Genomic DNA, 19,736 nt, shown 5'->3' with positions numbered 1-19,736 from the left:
GCAAAATAGCAGCATGTTACTAAATAATTTCATAGGAACCTGGTGTAGACCGATTCAGACCCTTGGTCCATCTAGCTCAGAATTGCCTACACTGACTGGCAGCTGCTCTCCAGGATTTCAGGCAGGGAGTCTTTCCCAGCCCTATTTATTTATTTATTTAATTTATATCCCACCCTTCCTCCCAGCAGGAGCCCAGGGCAACAAACAAAAGCACTAAAAACACTTTAAAATATAATAAAAACAGACTTTAAAATACATTAAAACAAAACATCTTTAAAAACACTTTTTAAAAAGCTTTGAAGACATCTTTAAAAAAGGTTTAAAAACATATTAAAAAGCAATTCCAACACAGACGCAGACTGGGATAAGGTCTCTACTTAAAAGGCTTGTTGAAAGACAAAGTTCTTCAATAGGCGCCGAAAAGATATGGCGCCTGTCTAATATTTAAAGGTAGGGAGTTCCACAGGGTAGGTGCCGCCACACTAAAGATTCATTTCTGATGTGCTGAATGGACCTGCTGATAAGATGGTATCTGCAGGAGGCCCACACCTGCAGAGCGCAGGGATCGACTGGGTATATAAGGGATAAGACGGTCTTTCAGGTATTCTGGTCCTGAGCTATATAGGGCTTTGTACGCCAAAACTAGAACCTTGAACTTGGCCCGGTAGCAAATGGATAGCCAGTGCAATTCTTTCAGCAGCAGAGTGACATGTTGGCGATACCCTGGCCCAGTGAGCAGTCTCGCCACTGCATTTTGCACCAGCTGCAGCTTCCGGACCAACCTCAAGGGAAGTCCCACATAGAGTGCATTACAGTAATCCAGCCTGGAGGTTACCACTGCATGGACAAGAATGGTCAGGCTATCCCGGTCCAGAAACAGCCACAGCTGTCTTACCAGCAGAAGCTAGTAAAAGGCACTCCTAGCCACTGAGGTCACCTGGGCCTCTAGTGACAAAGATTGATCCAGGAGCACCCCCAGACTACGGACCTGATATTTCAGAGAGAGTACAACCCCGTCCAAAGCAGGCAACTGACCAATTACCCGAACTTGGGAACCACCAACCCATAGCACCTCCGTCTTGCTAGGATTCAAAAAGTTTATTGGCCCTTACCCAGCCCACCACCGAGTCCAGGCAGCGGTCCAGGGCTTGCATGGCCTCTCCCAATTCAGATGTTACAGAGAAATAGAGCTGGGTATTGTGAGTGTACTGCTGACACCTCGCCCCGAATCTCCTGATGACCGCTCCCAAGGGCTTCATATAGATGTTAAACAGCATGGGGGACAAGAAGGTACCCTGCGGCACCCCATAGCACAACTGCCAGGGGGCCGAAAGACAATCACCCAATGCTATTCTCTGAAAATGACCTTGGAGGTAAAATCGGCAGCACTGTAAAACAGTGCCTCGGATACCCATCCCACCAAGTTGGCCCAGAAGGATACCATGGTCAATGGTATCCAAAGCTGCTGAGAGATCAAGTAAGAATAACAGGGTCGCATTCCCCCGGTCCTTCTCCTGATAAAGGTCATCCATCAGGGCAACCAAGGCCAATTCAGTCCTGAACCCAGACTGGAACGGGTCAAGATAATCTGTTTCATCCAAGAGTACTTGCAATTGCTGCACAATTGTTGCAATTACAACCCTCTCAATCCCTTTCCCTAAGAAGGGGTTATTTGTGACCGGTCAGTAATTGTCACAGACCAATGGGTCCAGGGTGGGCTTCTTCAGGAGCGGTCAGATCACTGCCTTTTTCAGGGCAGCTGTAACCTCTTCCTCCCGCAATGATGCGTTGACCACACCCTGGATCCACTCAGTCAGACCCCCTCGGCAAGCTTTAATAAGCCAAGAAGGGCAAGGGTCAAGAGGACATGTTGCTGGCCACATCATTGCAAGCACCTTGTCTACATTATTAGCCTGCGTCAACTGTAACCGTTCCCAAGAAGTTGCAGCAGACATTGCACTGGACACCTCACTGGGGACTGCAGTAGATGTGGATGAGGCATCAAGACCGCTACGGAGGCGAGCAACTTTACCCTCAAAGTGCCTTGCAAACAATTCACAGTGGGCCTCCGAAGGGTCTAAAACTCCATTTCCTGGAGTTGATGTCAACAGACCCCTGACAATATGGAAAAGCTCCACTGGACGGCTACTTGAGGATGTGATAGAGGCAGAGAAGTGGGCCTTCTTTGTTGCCCTCACCGCCACACAGTAGGCACAGTTAAGATGTTTTACTTGTGCCCAATCAGCCTCACAGCACGTCTTTCGCCACTTGTACTCTAGCCGTCATCCAGCCTGTTTCATTGCCCTTAGCTCACTGGTGTACGTGTCAAGAGCCCAGTGTGCATCGCTGTTCCACAGCATGATGTGGGCTTCAACAGGGTCACCTGCTCTATCTACTGGAAACTTCCCCAGGGCATTCAGGAATCCAGTGGATTCTATTAGTCTCCCGGGGGCAGACCATCTTAATCTGTCCACCACCCCTGCAGGGAAGGATCAGAGCCATTAGTCTAAACTTCACCAGGAAGTGGTCTGACCATGTCAGTGGGGTGACATCCACCACTCCTCATCTCTAGACCACCCCTTCCTCCATCTGGAGCAAAAACCAAGTCGAGGGTGTGCCCTGCCCTACGCGTTGGGCCAGTGGCAACTTGAGACAGCCCTATGGTCATCATGGAGGCCACCAAGTCCTGAGCCAGAACACTAGAGGCAGACTCAGCATGGACATTGAACTCACCCAGCACTATCGTTCTGGTCTCCTCCAATACCACAGCCAAGATGGCCTCCGCCAGCTCAGTCAGAGAAGCTACCGGGCAGCAGGGTGGACAGTACACCAGCAGCAACTCTAGTTTCCTGTCTCCTTGGCCTGACACCAGATGCAGGCCCTCACAGCCAGCTCCAAGACAGAGTGGTTTCCTGGTGGCAGAGATGGAAGTTCTGTAGACCACAGCAACTCCTCCCCACCCCCCGTCCCTGCATCCTGTGCTGGTGTTGCCCTGAGTATCCAAGTGGGCAAAGGTGGGGCAGATCAACTCCTCCCAGCGCATCCACCCAGTTTTCGGTAATGTACACCAAATCAGCACCTTCATCCATGATCATGGATGAGTGTGGTCTTATTGTGTACCAATCTGGCGTTAAACAGGCCAGTGGGCACAGCAGATGCGCAATGAGGAACCCATCCATGAGACGAGTGGCAGCGAGGAACAAGGTGTAGATAGCCTTGCCCTTGTCTTCTGTGGTTATTCACCCCCCCCCCATGGCTATACTTCCCTCTACCCATGATCACTGAAATTGGGGTGGCGTCACCCATGTTCCTCCTTACTAAGACTCCTGAACACCTCATATGGGCGCAACAAAAGCCCACCAACAAAACCTACCTGAGCCAATTATCCCAGCAGGCCTCTGAGAGAATTAGGAACAGTCAGACCCACTCAATATTTTTCACGCAGGGCACATCTACTCCCCCTCCTGTCGCACACCCAGGGAGGGCCAGCCCTCTGCCAGTTGCAGACTCTCACTTTGAAGGCATCCGGCGACTTTCTGCGATCGTTCAGTTCACTGCACAGGCTCTCACCCTGCGCAGGAACTACACATGCGCCATACGCCCTCCCCAGTTCCCCACTGTGAGAATCGGATGCTGGACTAGACGGGCCCCCTTTGGCATGGTCCAGCTGCGTTCTTCTTTGTTAGCACTTCCTCTGATCCAAGTAATTGTCCTCACCTCTAGACTCTTTTTTTTAAAGCTTCAAAGAGGGCAGAGCTTTAAGTTATTAATTAAATAATATTTAACTTTGTGCAATGAATGCCTTAGGTTTAAATTTTCCTAACCCCAATTCCCATTTGAACTCTTCCCTCCCCCGTTCTAGGCATGGGGAGAGGGTTTTTGTTTTTTTTTAAATACTCCTTCCCTGTGTTGCGGTGCTCCAGTTTGGGACTGGCTCTGCAGATTTTGTACTTGCCATCCTGAGCCGATGTAACATGCGGTCTGTGAGCGGAAAAACCAAGCCTGTGTAGAATTTGGGGGAGAAATCGTAACAGGGCAAATGGGAGAGACAATTATATTCATTCTGCAGAGAACTAATTAAAAGCCCCCTGCAGTATTTTTGTTGCCAGTCCTTGCTTGCTGCTCTCAACTTCTTCGCTGTTGTAGCAGACGCTCTTTGCATCTTTGCTAGGCTTTTCCACAGGGCATTGACGACGCTTCAGTCATTTAAGGAAATGAAAGCCTTTGGGCTATGAGGTCTGGGATCTGCTTTCTTTCCTTCAGATGGGGGAAATATGGGTCCCAGCTGTTCAGTTTTAGCGAGAGTGTTCTGTTGGTCTTTTTTATATATATATAACAAAAGAATGAGAGGCCATCCCTGCCCCAAATCTAGAAAAAGATGCAGGGGAGAAAACTGGTGGAGTTAGGGGGACAATCTATGATTTTGGTTACCCGTATCCAGGGCTTAAGACTTGGTCACAGTACATTAGAGCATCAGAAGAGCCCTGTAGGGTCAGGCCAAAGGTCCATCTAGTCCAGCATCCTGTTCTGACCATGGCCAACCGGATGCCCCCATGGGAAGCCCACAAGCAGGACCTGAGTGCAAGAGCAACTCTCTTCTCTTGTGATTCCCAGCAACTGATACACAGAGGCTTATTGCTTGTGACAGTGGAGGCAGAACATAGCTATTGTGGCTGGTAGCCATTCTTAGCCTTATCCACCATGACCTTATCTGATCCTCTTTTAAAGATATCCATGCCTTAAAAGAAACGGGGGTGCCACATCAGATTGTTCTGAAGCGCAACCTATACTCTGGACAAGAGGCTACTGTAAGGACAGAATATGGAGAAACCGATTGGTTCCCCATCAGAAAGGGTGTGTTTCTAACCCTTGTTTCCTTTCCCCCAGGGGCCATACGGTGAAGGCTGTGTGTGAATCATTTCACTTAGCCAAAGATGCCGGGTTCAAGGTGGTGGTACACATGATGCCAGATCTGCCCAACGTGGGACTTGAGAGAGACATTGACCAGTTTGTGGTAAGTGCGGCCCAAAACGTGGCTGCTTCTGTTTGAACCCCGTTTGGCTGTCGTCCCCTTCGCCTCTTTATTAGCAAGCTTGAGGCAGGGTGGCTTGCATTTTGCGAGGGACACGGCTGAGAGTTAAGGTCGAAGGGACAGCCCATGAAATGCTTGGTCCCTTTCTTGTGAATAGCCAGATTTGGCTAACTCACAGGCTTAAATAAGCCACGCAGAAGTCAAAGGCCTTGGAAGGAGCATGAACCCCATTGGATCAGGCCAGAGGGGGTCTGTCATAGGCTTGCATCCTGTTCTCACCAGATCCCCAAATGGGAAGCCCTCAAGCAGGACCTGAGCATGACAGCACTCTTCCCGTTTGTGATTCCCAGCAACAGAACGCCTCTGACAGAGTTGGGGGAACACTGGCCTCGCTCCTGGCCAGCATGGCCAATGGTCAGGGATGATGGTGTTGTATTCCAGCATCATTTGAAGGGCCGCAGGTTCTTCATCTCTGATCTCAGTGGTTTTACAGGTCTGTACAAGGGCAGGTGATCATTCAGGTAACCTTTGTGGTTGAGAAGCAGTATTCCTGGGTGCTGAAGGACAGGATGTTTATTGCCTCGATGCTCTGCTCAGGAGAGTCCACAGGCATCTGGCTGGACCAGTGTTGAAAACAGAATACTGTTGTGTCCTGCGGCGGGGCAAGCTTTAGGCTGGGGGCAAGACGGAGCGCAGACTTTGCTCTGGGGAACGCGGAGCTCTTATGCAGCAGCAGCAAGGAACAGGCAGCAGCAGGTGCGGCCTCACTGTTTGCACCGCCTGTGCTGCACGATGTTGCTCTGCTTAAAGGCCCAGGCTTCCCCAGGAGTCTCCTACTGCAGTGCAGCAGGGGAGCCTCAGCTCTTCCTGGCCGTATGCAGCAGAGTCCTCTGGCTCAGAGGATGGCAGATGGCAGAGCCACATCCACAGGCCAGGGAGGGGGGAGGTGCTGCACTAGCGCCACTGGTCCACCTGGGAGCACCTCTGGGGCCAGCCCTGCACAGCCTTCCCCTCTTGCTTCATGGTCCCTGCCCTCATCCCCTGAAGATGAGGCATCCAGCACCAGGGTCGTGACGAATACCAAAGCAGGACCAAAGTCCGAACTGGCAAGTTCGCTCTTGCTCCCAATTGCCCCTGTGCAGTCAGGGCAAGCACAAAGGAATGCCACTTTGCAGGTGGCAGGCCCTCGGGAACTGGGTGGAGAGGGCTGTGCTGCTTCTGAGATCTCCATTGTTAAATAGTTGAGACAGATTATCAATCTTCTAATAATAGCACAGGTTGCTTGAATGCGTCCTGTCTTGTGTGAGGCTTCATTTAGTTTATCATATCTCTCTGCGATAATGAGAATCTGAAGACAAGAGTGCCTTGGTAATCTCTCTTCCTCTCTGAAATTGTTGAACAGATCAATAGCCTTGTCAACGGTTTCACTTCTTTCACCAGCTGCGTGAATGGTGTGAGATCAGGAAAATGACAGCATCGACAGTTGCCGTTAGCACAGTAAAACAGCTGCTTTCCTGTCATTTTCAAAAAGTTCTAGGGGTGGGGGAGTTTTTCACCACTGGAGGGGGATGTGTGGACTTCGTCCCACAGCCTGACATTCTTGGGCTGCTAACTCCCAGCCTCTTGGGATTGCGTGTGTGTTTTATGTGCCTTCCAGTCAATTACGACTTACGGCAACCCTATGAATCAGTGACCTCCAATAGCATCTGTTATAAACCACCCTGTTCAGATCATGTTAGTTCAAATCTGTGGCTTCCTTTATGGAATCAATCCATCTCTTGTTTGGCCTTCCTCTTTTTCTCCTCCCTTCTGTTTTTCCCAGCATTATTGTCTTTTCTAGTGAATCATGTCTTCTCATTATGTGTCCAAAGTATGATAACCTCAGTTTCCTCATTTTAGCTTCTAGTGATAGTTCTGGTTTAATTTGTTCTAACACCCAATTATTGGTTTTTTTGCGGTCCAAGGTATGCGCAAAGCTCTCCTCCAACACCACATTTCAAAGGAATTGATTTTTCTCTTATCCACTTTTTTCACTGACCAACATTCATACCCATACATAGAGACTGGGAATACCATGGTCTGAATTATCCTGACTTTAGTGTTCAGTGATACATCTTTGCATTTGAGGACCTTTTCTAATTCTCTCATAGCTGCCCTCCCCAGTCCTAGCCTTCTTCTGATTTCTTGACTGTTGTCTCCATTTTGGTTATTGACTGTACCAAGGTATTGATAATCCTTGACAAGTTCAATGTCCTAATTGTCGACTTTAAAGTTACATAAATCTTCTGTTGTCATTACTTTAGTCTTTTTGACATTCAGCTGTAGTCCTGCATTTGTGCTTTCCTCTTTCACTTTCATCAGCATTCATTTCAAATCATTACTGGTTTATGCTAGTAGTATGGTATCATCTGTATATGTTAAATTATTGATATTTCTCCCTCCAATTTTCACACCTCCTTCACCTTGGTCCAATCCCGCTTTCCATTTGATATGTTCTGCATATAGATTAAACAAATAAGGTGATAAAATACACTCCATCTCACACCCTTTCCGATGGGGAACCAATCGGTTTCTCCACATTCTGTCCTTACAGTAGCCTCTTGTGCAGACTATAGGTTGCGCATCAGAACGATCAGATGCTGTGGCACCCCCATTTCTTTTAAAGCATTCCATAGTTTTTCGTGATCTACACAATCAAAGGCTTTGCTATAGTCTATAAAGCACAGGGTGATTTCCTTTTGAAATTCCTTGGTCCGTTCCATTATCCAATGTATGTTTGTGATATGATCTCTGGTCCCTCTTTCCTTTCTAAATCCAGCTTGGATGTCTGGCATTTCTCACTCCATGTATGGCAAGAGCCTTTGTTGTAGAATCTTGAGCATTACTTTACTTGCATGGGTTATTAAGGCAATATTTCAATTATTACTGCATTCTCAGGGATCCCCTTTTTTTGGAATTGGGATGTATATCGACCGCTTCTAGTCTGTGAGCCATTGTTTTATCTTCCATATTGGTTGACAAATTTTTGTCAAAATTTGGACAGATTCAGTATCCATAACTTGTAGCAACTCTATCGGTATGCCATCTGTTCCTGGTGATTTGTTTCTTCCAAGTATTTTAAGAGCATATAGATAGAGGTGATCCAGTGGACATAGTGTACTTAGACTTTCAAAAAGCGTTTGACAAGGTACCTCACCAAAGGCTTCTGAGGAAGCTTAGCAGTCATGGAATAAGAGGAGAGGTCCTCTTGTGGATAAGGAATTGGTTAAGAAGCAGAAAGCAGAGAGTAGGAATAAACGGACAGTTCTCCCAATGGAGGGCTGTAGAAAGTGGAGTCCCTCAAGGATCGGTATTGGGACCTGTACTTTTCAACTTGTTCATTAATGACCTAGAATTAGGAGTGAGCAGTGAAGTGGCCAAGTTTGCTGATGACACTAAATTGTTCAGGGTTGTTAAAACAAAAAGGGATTGCGAAGAGCTCCAAAAAGACCTCTCCAAACTGAGTGAATGGGTGGAAAAATGGCAAATGCAATTCAATATAAACAAGTGTAAAATTATGCATATTGGAGCAAAAAATCTTAATTTCACATATACGCTCATGGGGTCTGAACTGGCGGTGACCGACCAGGAGAGAGACCTCGGGGTTGTAGTGGACAGCACGATGAAAATGTCGACCCAGTGTGCGGCAGCTGTGAAAAAGGCAAATTCCATGCTAGCAATAATTAGGAAAGGTATTGAAAATAAAACAGCCGATATCATAATGCCGTTGTATAAATCTATGGTGCGGCCGCATTTGGAATACTGTGTACAGTTCTGGTCGCCTCATCTCAAAAAGGATATTATAGAGTTGGAAAAGGTTCAGAAGAGGGCAACCAGAATGATCAAGGGGATGGAGCGACTCCCTTACGAGGAAAAGTTGCAGCATTTGGGGCTTTTTAGTTTAGAGAAAAGGCGGGTCAGAGGAGCCATGATAGAAGTGTATAAAATTATGCATGGCATTGGGAAAGTGGATAGAGAAAAGTTCTTCTCCCTCTCTCATAATACTAGAACTCGTGGACATTCAAAGAAGCTGAATGTTGGAAGATTCAGGACAGGCAAAAGGAAGTACTTCTTTACTCAGCGCATAGTTAAACTATGGAATTTGCTCCCACAAGATGCAGTAATGGCCACCAGCTTGGATGGCTTTAAAAGAAGATTAGACAAATTCATGGAGGACAGGGCTATCAATGGCTCCTAGCCGTGATGGCTGTGCTGTGCCACCCTAGTCAGAGGCAGCATGCTTCTGAAAACCAGTTGCCGGAAGCCTCAGGAGGGGAGAGTGTGCTTGCACTCGGGTCCTGCTTGCGGGCTTCCCCCAGGCACCTGGTTGGCCACTGTGAGAACAGGATGCTGGACTAGATGGGCCACTGGCCTGATCCAGCAGGCTCTTCTTATGTTCTTATGTTCTTATACAGTTCCTCCATGAATGAATCTGTCATCCTTGCATCTCTTTTATAGAGTTCTTCAGTGTATTGCTTCCATCTTTCCTTTTATTTCATCTCAGTCAGTCAGTGTGTTCCCCTGTTGATTATTCAACACCCCTACCCTTGGTTTGAATTTCCCTTTGATTTCTCTAATCTTTTGGAATAGGGCTCTTGTTCTTCCTATTTTGTTGTCCTCTTCTATTTCTATACAGTAATAGTTCTCTTTGTCCCTACATACTTGTCGCTGTATTATTGCATTTAGGGTTCTAACCGTGTTTCTATCTCCTTTTGCTTTTGCTTTCCTTCTCTCTTTAACCATTTGAAGAGTTTTTTCAGTCATCCATTGAGGTCTTTCTTTTTAACTAGAGGTATTGTCTTTTTGCATTCTTCCCTGATAATGTCTCTGACTTCAATCCATAGTTCTTCTGGTTCCCTATCAGCTAAGTTTAAAGCCTCAAACCTGTTCATATTTGATCTTTATATTCTTCTAGGATGTTATTTAAATGGTATTATGATTGCTTTGTTGTTCTTCTTTAGGTACTGTTTGTGGGAGACAAGGGAAGGCTGGGGGATGTGGACCTGGTGCTCAATGGGGTACGTTTGCCCCTGAAAGACCAGGTCCGCAGCCTGGGGGTCATTCTTGACTCCCAGCTGACCATGGAGGCTCAAGTCTCAGCTGTGAGCCTGGCGGCGCTGTATCAACTCCATCTGATACGGAGGCTGCGCCCCTACCTTCCCAACCATCTGCTCCCATCGGTAGTACATGACCTGGTCACCTCTCGCCTAGACTACTGTAATGCGCTCTACGTGGGGTTACCCTTGAAAACGTTCCGGAAGCTGCAACTGGTACAGAATGCGGCGGCTCGTCTGATTAAAGGCAGCCGCCGGCAAGATCACATCACTCCAGTGCTGAAGGAGTTGCACTGGCTACCGGTTGTTTACTGTGCCCAATTCAAGGTGTTGGTTTTGACCTTTAAAACCCTACACGGTTTTAGCCCAGTCTATCTGAAGGAGCGCCTCCAGCATCGTCAGGGATGCCGCTCAACAAGATCAGCCTCAGAAGACCTTCTCTCGATCCCACCGGTTAAAACAGCTAGACTGGTGAGGACTAGAGAGAGGGCTTTTTCAATAGTGGCCCCCACCCTGTGGAACTCTCTCCCAAATGATCTCCGCCATGCCCCTTCTATGATAAGCTTCCGCCGGGCCTTGAAGACCTGGCTCTTCAGGCAGGCTTTTGGGGTGGGTTAGGTTTCTTACTGTTATGTTTTTAAATTTTAATGTTTTAATGTATTGTTTTATCTTGTACGTCGCCCAGAGTGGCTGGACAACCAGCCAGATGGGCGACTAATAAATTAAATAAATAAATAAATAAAAATAAATTTATCTTTACTCTGATTTTCGATACGACCAGTTCATGAACTGTACCTCAGTCTGCTCCTGGTCTTGTTTTCGCAGAAAGTATGGAGCGTCTCTATCTTCTGCTACCAATTATATAATCAATTTGATTCCTATATTGACCATTTGTTTTTGTTTTTTTTAATAATTTTTATTCAAATTTTTCAAAAGACAAACAAAAAAAGTCAAAAAAACATAACAATACATCAACAAAAAATGAAAATAAAATAGTTGACTTCCGATTTGTCGCAGATCAGCTATAAGTATATAATATACATCAAACCTGTCCCTTAATGTATACATACAGAGTCCCTTTTCTCCGTAGGCTGTCTTAATTAATCGTCAAATCCCAGTATCATCATTTTATTTTGATCTTTCAACAAAAAGTCTAAGAGAGGCTTCCATTGACCATTTGTTGATGTCCACGTGTACAGTCGTCTTTTCGGTTGCTTGAAAAATGTGTTTGCAAGAAACAAATTATTGGCTTCACAGAATTCAACAAGTCTCTCTCCTGCTTCATTTCTATCTCTTAAGCCCCATTTCCCCACAATTTCTAGTTCTTCTCTGTTCCCTATTTTTGCATTCCAGTCCCCCATGATTATCAGCACATCTTGTTTTGGTGTGTGATCAATTTCTTCCTATACTTCTGCATAAAATCTCTCCAATTCCTCTTCTTCTGCATTTGCCATTGGAGCATAGACTTGAATGATGGTTATGTTAATAGGTTTCCCATTAAATCTCATTGGTATCATTCAGACCTTGCATTATAGCTCCTAATTGCTTTTGCTACATCATTTCTCACTATTAAAGCAACCCCGTTTCTTCTTAATTTCTCATTTCCTGCATAAAATATTATGTAATTGCCTGATTGAAAAAGTCCCATTCCCATCCATTTTAAGTCACTCACACCGAGTATTGTAATGTTGATGCATTCCATTTCTTGCTTGACAATTTCTAACTTTCCCTGGTTCATGCTTCTCACATTCCATGTCCCTATTTTGTGAGTTGTACAGCTCTGGACTCTCCTTTCACATCTACTCGCATCAGCCTCTGGGCTTCCTTTCGGCTTTAACCCAGCTGCGTCATTAGTCACAGCGCTACTTGTACTTGTCCTTTGTTCTTCCCCAGTAACTCACTGAGTGCCTGCTGACCTGGGGGGTCTCATCTTCCAGCACTATCTCGTGTTGCATTTTGGATACTCTGTTCATAGGGTTTTCATGGTAAGAGGTATACAGAGGTGGTTTACCATTGTCTTCCTCTGAGTTTGGATGCATCTCAGTCTGGTGTCTCAGCTTTGACCATTCCGCCTTGGGTGCCCCTGCTAGGAGTCTAGCCTCTTGGTCTAGACTCCTGACGGCATTGCTCTTAGCTTCTTCAACACTCTCAAAGCCCCTCACCACGTTAAAGTGTGCATCCTAGAGGAGGCTCTCGGGATTACACCCCCCCTTTTGGAAGGGCAGACAGACAGACTAAGGTGGTAAGATAAGTATACAATTAGTTTTCTTTCAACACAGCCATCTCCACATGGCCCCTTTCTTGAAAAAACTGCATGGCTGCTAATTTACTGCTGAGCCAAGTTGAAGGTTTTGCTATTGATTTACAAAGCCCAAAATGACTTGGTACCAGGTGACCTTAAAGAACACTTCTACCCCCACCCTCCGTGCTCCTTATAATCCTGTTGGTTCTGTAAGATCTTCAGATGATGCCCTCCTGGTTGTGCCACATCCTGCTGAAATCCATCTTGTGGATCCCTGAGCAGGGCCTTTTCTGCAGAGGTGCTGGCTTTGTGGAGCTGTCTCCCCTCTGAAATAAGGGATGCGCCAACTGTACTAGGTGATTGCTAAAAACATGCATTTCTTGACTATTGATGCTCAACTCTTGCAAATACTTCTGGTTCCTTTGTGTTGTTTGTGTGCTATTACCGTGAACCACCTTAGAATATATATATTTTTAATGAAAGGCAGTATGAAAGTGTTTTTTATTGGGTAGTAGTGGCAGTGTTTGAGGATGAAGGACAGTCTTCGCCATCCAACATCAAGGCTGGCTAAACGTAAAGTGTCAACATGGCAAACTCCTGTTTTGATAATGCCTGTTTCATTCAGGTATTTTGCTCATTGGAGAACCAGGATTGGCTGCTGTTCCTTGAATGGACATGTGGCATCAAACTCAGATCTATTGCTCTGCAATGTGTGAAACAGGCCTGTGCATGTTATGGGCTGGCGCTCTGGGAGTGAGTTTGAGCATAAGCAAAAGAACAGTTTCTCCTTAGCATCCCAGAATTTAGTTTTATTTATTTATAGAAGTATTTATGTCCCACTAACTCATGCAAAATATAGAGGTGGTGTATATACAGTAAAACAGGAAATATCATTAAAAAATACAAAATAATCAATAAAATGGCCGGCTAATCAAAACAGTTTAAACAGCTACGCAGGCCTATCAGCGTGAAAAGGACTTGACGAGACTGCCAATGCCAGAACGCAGCAAAAGTAGGAAATCCCTGAGTGCATGTTTCTTGGAATTAGCTCTCCTCTCCCTTCTGTTCCGAACAGCAAGTGTCATTCGTGGACCACCCCCCCACCCCCACCAGTTTACCCCCCTGGGTCGCATCGTTTTTCACAGGCTGTGACAACTCAACGGATGTGCCTTTTTATTGCCTTAATGCAGTCTTGAGGTGCAGGCTCTGTTAAAAACCTCATTAATCCTACCGGGTGCTTGATTTATGCTAGCTATTAATCTGATCATTTTATAAACCCCCCTGCTGGATTCAGGGGGGTGTTGAGGAAGGGGGCTTTGAACAGCCGTTGCTGGCCTGGTACCTTCCAGATGTTTTAAACAAAAACCTCATTCATTCAGTCCTGGTAGGCCATTGTTTGGCTTATTATCATCACCATTGTATTCATTTTATTTGTGTGCCACTTTTCCACAAACAAAAATGTAGCTCGCAACAAAGCAAACAGCAATACATCTCTGTTATCTTTTCGGCATCTCCTGAAGGCCTTCCTCTTTCAACAAGCCTTTTAAGTAGAGACCTTATCTCAGTCTGCATCTGTGTTGGAATTGCTTTTTAAGATATTTTCAAAGCTTTTTAAAAAAAAGATGTTTTTAAAACTTTTTTTTAAAAAAGATGTTTTTAAGGATGTTTTGTTTTAATATATGTTAAACTCCTTTTTTGGTGTTTTTATGATGTTTTAGAGTTTTTTAGTGCTTTTGTTTGCTGCCCTGGGCGCCTACTGGGAGGAAGGGTGGGATATAAATCTAATAAATAAAAAATAAAATGAATAAATCTCAAAATCGACAATTGCAAGAACAATTTCATAATAACAAAAATAATAAAACAGTGACATAGCAGCAGATATAACAGCAGCAAACAAAGACAGCTTTTCAATACGATGAACTTAATAACATTACAGTTCCTGGCAGGCAACATGAAACTTTCTGGCAATAGGAAAAATAAAAAGGGAACTTTGGCAGGTTCCCTTTGGTCCTAGAACCCCCCCCATAGAGTCTCACTCCTGCAGCAGCCTCTTATAAGGCTTCCAAAGGCAGGGGGGGTGGGTAGCTGGGACTCCCTCCCGTGACATTCCTCGCCGTGACATGCGAATGTGGCCCTTGTCTTGAAACAGTGGAGAGCTGTTACCAGGCAGTGCAATATAGGCAGCACTAAGCTGAATGGACCAGTGGTGTAACTATTGGTCTGATAACACTTGCCTGAATGGAGGACAGAGACAGGGAGGCTAATGTGTGTAGAAACTAGCCCTGCTGTACCAAAGGCAATGTGAATTGCTCTGCCCACTTTTGCCTCCGGCCCTTGGAAAGTTGCCTGGGGGGGAAAGCGGCCCGCGAGCTGACAGAGGTTCCCCGTTCCTGTGCTATAGATCTCTAGAAGTGGGTGTTTTTTTTAAAAAAAAAACTGAATTGAAAGGGGAGGGAGGGAGGAAAAGCACTTACTCCATCCTTGTGTGAGCAAGACAACGCGATCCCGAGGTGTTTTAAAACGGTGCTGCCAAATCTCCCATCACTCAAAAAACCTGCCGTTCTTGGCAGGCAGCAGTGACTTTCCCAGAGACACATTAGCAAAAGACAGGGCAGAAGGTGTTTGATGATCAGGCCTTTCAGAAATGTGTTCTTGAGCTTTATTCAGCACTCCCTGAATGCCTGGAATAATCACTTTAAATTGCAAACAAATTGCCGTCAGTTGAACTATGGACAACTTAATGGATGCTTCTCTCCCCCCCTCCCCCGCGTTCCCCGCTTCTCCTTTTAATAAATAAGCATCTTGGCAGCAAGCCACCAAATATTTTTAGACTGTTTTCCCAGCTCTCTTCACTCATGTTTTGTTTCGCGTTATAGCTGCGTGGTCATGTTCAGTGTGTAGAGCACTGTGGATGTGCGAAGCGAACTGCAAGAATTGGTTCCTGAATTTGCTGGTTTTCTTCTTCTTTCCCCGTTCCTTTTTCCTTCTTTGCTATGTCTATTACGTCACGAGCCTGCAGGCAGGACCATCTCACCATTTCATCTCTGTATAGTACTTCTGTTTCTCCACACTGTACATTTAAGGCAGTATCGTAACACTTTAAACACAGCTTCCCCCCAAATATCCTGGGAACTGTAGTTTGTGAAGCTTGCTGAGAGTTGTTAGGAGACCCCTATTCTCTTCACTTAGCTACCCTTCCCAAAATTCCCTGGGAAGAAGGATTGACTGTTAAACCACTCTGGAAACTGTTGTTTTTTTTTTTTTTTTTCAATAATTTTTATTCAGATTTTCATAAAACATACAAGACAAAATCATAAAACATTCAAAGACAAAAAACAAAATCAAAAATAGTTAAACAAAAAGAAAAAAAGAAAAAAAAAAACAAAAATAAAAAATAAAGAGTAAAATATTGACTTCCCATTTGTCAAAGATCAAATCAGTTATAAGTCTATAATATATAACAATCCTGTCTCTTAAGTCATATTATAAAATCACTTTCCTCCAGTAGTTATCTTACTTAATCATCAAATCTCATAAACATTACTTTATTCTTTCCACAAAAAGTCAAAGAGAGGTTTCAATTCTTTAAGAAATATATCTATCAATTTTTTTTTCCAGATAAGCATATCGATTAATCCATCTCATTACTAATTATGATAATCTTATTGTCATAACCATAGTCAAAATAAACATTTCAATTAATCCATCACATCAGAATCTGTTAGGTTCAATAATTTCAGTAGCCATTGTTCTATTATCTCTATTAGTTCCATTTTCCATCTTCCATCTTCAGTAGTCTTGTTAAGTCCAGTAATTTCAATATCCAATCTTCCATTATCAGTATTCCATAATAATCTTGCTGTCAAAGCCATAGTCATATAGTAAGAGTCTGATGGGGATTACCTCTATCCCAAATATTTTCTTGCCATCCATTCTGAATAGGTTGCTGAAATACTGCTGTAAAATCATATCTCTGTTCTTTTTTTCAAAATACACTGGGTCATCTCTTAAAAGTTTTTCCATTGTCACATGGCTGCAGTTAATTCCATAAATTTTCTCTATATTGGGCTCCATCACATCATTCCAGTCCAGAAGATTATCCATGCCATTGATAACTTTATCTCTAGAATCTTCATTCATTTCTTCAGAGATAACATTGAGTTCCAAACAATAGATTTTATTTCTAAAGTCCATAGACTCCAAATCTTGTTCCTGTTCCACGTTGGTTCCAATCTCCGGGATCTCCTCTCTCACAGGGACCCCTATTCCAGTCTCCAGGGTCACCTCTCTCACAGGGACCCCTGTTCCAATCTCCGGGGTCTCCTCTCTCACAGGGACCCCTTCCAGGGTCACCTCTCTCACAGGGACCCTTATATCTTTAATCTCCTGCTTCATTTTACTCAATTCAATTTTCATTATCTCAATCTCATCCATTATTTTCTGAAACATAGTTATTTCCAGATTTTCAGCCACTTTCTTAATTGCCATTTTAAAAGAAAAATATAGGAAAACCACTTCTTATTTCAGCAACAATTGGGTTAATACTCCAAACTTGGTGACATCACAGTATAAACAGAGCAGACAGCCTTATCTCTCCAATAGTTAAGTAAACAAAATGCAGTTCCCAGGATCGAAACAATTAATGGCAATCGTCAAGAAACAGATTCGTCAAAATAAAATAGACCAAAAAGAGAGTAGTCTCAAAACAGTATAATATTTTTCAAAATAAAAATCTGGAATAGAAATCCCTCTTCTGTGTATATCTTTAGAATGCAAATCCAGGACAGCTTTTTGCAACAAAAACAGAGATAAGCTATTAATTAGTGCGTAGCAGAGAGAAGTTATGGCTCCCCAGTGAGATGTCAAAAACTGATCAATCTGGCAAATCTCTTTTAAACAGCAACAATTTAAGTCAAGTAAAAGAAAAATATAGAAAGAAGGGTGCTTGCCTGTTAGTGCGTTCTCTCTTAGAAGATAAGATGAACGTTCGCTTTAACAGATAGAGCTTGCTGTTGAAAATCCGTCCCACCTTCGTCGGCTGGACCTCGTCCCATAAATTAATGAGATCTGGTCGTCCCAACAAAAATAGGCTTTGAGGTTAATCTCTTCGTTTCTCCCTACCCGGGAGAAGTTTAATCAGTCAAAAAAAAAAGAAAAAACTGACTGATATATCTGAATAAGCTTCTTTTGAGGCAGGAGCCCGTCTCAAAAGCAGGCACAGGCTAAGTCACCCTTCCCGGAAGTCTGGAAACTGTTGTTTTTTGAGGGGAATAGGAGTCTCCAAAAACTTTAGCACCCCTAACAAACTAGGGTTCCCAGGATTCTTTCAGGGAAGTGGTATAAGAGCGTCTAAAAGGTATGTTACGGATGTGGCCAAAGTTTTAACTGATTTTATCTATATTTTGTAAATAATTATGAATACTTTTTTAAAAAGTTTTGTGGATTATAGCTGTGCTTTATTGATGGATTATCATTATGTATGCCTCTTAAGAGTTTTGTGATTTATGGGTCTATAAATCTTTCTAAATAAAATAGAATAAATAACTAATGAAAGAACAAGGTTCATCTAAGCACATCCTCAGCCCAGGTCAGAAGTTCGTTGCCAGCACCAGAAGTGAGCTCACAGTTCTGTCACACACAAGAAATCCACTTTCTGTTGCATCGTAATTTTCTTCCTTGCAACTTGAAAACAATTATACTCTTCCATCACCACCCATCCCTGCAAGGAAAGCTTTTGAATCATGAACTTAGAGGACTGAGTGATGAACCTTTGCAGCCCTCGCCTCCAATCTGCCTGTAGATGAATTATTGCTGCTGCATCCCTGACATTTCAAACACATTAAATAACTGAAAGAGGAAAAGTCAGCTGTGTTCATTTAATTGTGCCTTCCTCTGCAACCTGAGTGCAAGCAGACAACACTGCAAGGTGATGGTGATCCCAGGCCCAGAACTTGCTATGCTCAGGCCATCACTCACCCCATGGCGCACGAATGTGCAAGGAGTTCTTGCGTTACTGAAGAGAGGCAATGGTGCTTGCTAATCGTACTGCCCTGACCTTCCCACAAGAGCTGATGTCCCCACTGCCTGGCTGCATTCTTGATCATCCATGTCATCCTTAGTATGCAAAAGCTGCTGGGTACAGAAGGCCCTTCTCTTTCCTGCTTGTTGCAAAATGCTATCCTTGGTGCTTATATATATATAAACATTATAAAATAGATATTTATGCTTCAGCTGAAGCAGCCTTTGGGAGGCAAGTTATTCAGCAGGTGCTGAGTGATCATTGAACATTTATGTACCCACCCAATCAATATGTCAGCTCTGGAACATCCCACTTGGGGGTGTCCTGGTGCCCACTGGAGAAGGAACCATTTTACTCACCAGAAAGGTGTTTCTCAGTGGGCGCCAGGACACCGCCAAGGCCCACCCTGGGATACAAACAACAGGAAACATAATCAAATGGGTGGACACTGAAGGGTCAATGATCACTCCTATCGCATGTATCATTCAGTGGAGGTGGCAGTCGCTTTGAGTAGAGACTGAATAGTTATTTTTACAACTTAAGTGTAAAGTGTATGTTTTCATGATAATTACAGTTAATGTTGTCACGGTTTTTTAGATATGTATAAGTTTATATTTTTAAGCTTTGCCAGATGGCGAACTAGCACTCCGTGGGAGGGGCCGCATTAACGGTCTGTTTGGAGTGTTAATTCTTTCCTGCCTCAAGCACTAGCAAGGAAGACAATACCATATATATATGAATGTAATTGTGATTAATAAAACAGAGGTTTTTATTGTATTACCAAAACATTTTGGCTTCCGCCTTCATCAGCTGCCGACATACAAATGCAGTTACCAAGGTGGCAGTTATAGAGCTTTGAGGATGGAATGCTCAGAGGGGCTTCCTTTGCAGAAGCTAAATAGTGGTGGTACTGTCCTCCAGGTTCAGGCCATGTGGTGCCAATGTGTCCAGAGAGTATATCCAAAAGTTCTCCCTTTTAGTCAATGCTGCTGGATCTGTTGGCATCTCTATCGCTGTTACGGAAAAGTCCAACAGGCTGTGACCCTCGATGTTAAAATGCTTTGCAACTGGTTGCTCCACTTTTTTTGCCAAGGTTGCCGACTTGTGGTTCCTGAAGCGCGTGCGTAGGTCAGTTGTGGTCTTTCCTACATATTGGATATGACATCCTGGTCTTTTGCACTCGATGATGTAAACTATATTGCAGGACCTGCAGGTGATGTTCTGTTTGATGTAATATGTCCTGCCTGTCCTAGTGCTTGTAAAAGTGGCTGTCTCCCTGAGGTACACACAGGTGATACAGCATTTGGAGTGACAAGGATGAGACCCTGGATTGGTGATAGGTGGCTTAAG

The 19,736-nt window shown here is 44.2% G+C and overlaps 1 protein-coding gene across 2 annotated transcripts in view; it reads left to right on the top strand.

Annotated features, from left to right (window-relative positions):
- Nucleotides 1-19,736, top strand: part of ELP3 (elongator acetyltransferase complex subunit 3) — a 121,709-nt gene that overhangs the window by 44,927 nt on the left and 57,046 nt on the right. For both annotated transcript variants that reach the window (XM_061625856.1, XM_061625857.1), the window contains exon 9: nt 4,888-5,014. In XM_061625856.1, coding sequence (XP_061481840.1) covers nt 4,888-5,014 — 127 coding nt within the window. The remainder of the gene's footprint in view (nt 1-4,887; nt 5,015-19,736) is intronic.

The sequence above is a fragment of the Rhineura floridana genome, chromosome 4, assembly GCF_030035675.1.
Source record: "Rhineura floridana isolate rRhiFlo1 chromosome 4, rRhiFlo1.hap2, whole genome shotgun sequence".
Taxonomy (NCBI): Eukaryota; Metazoa; Chordata; class Lepidosauria; order Squamata; family Rhineuridae; genus Rhineura; species Rhineura floridana.
This window is presented reverse-complemented; position numbering and strand designations above follow the sequence as displayed.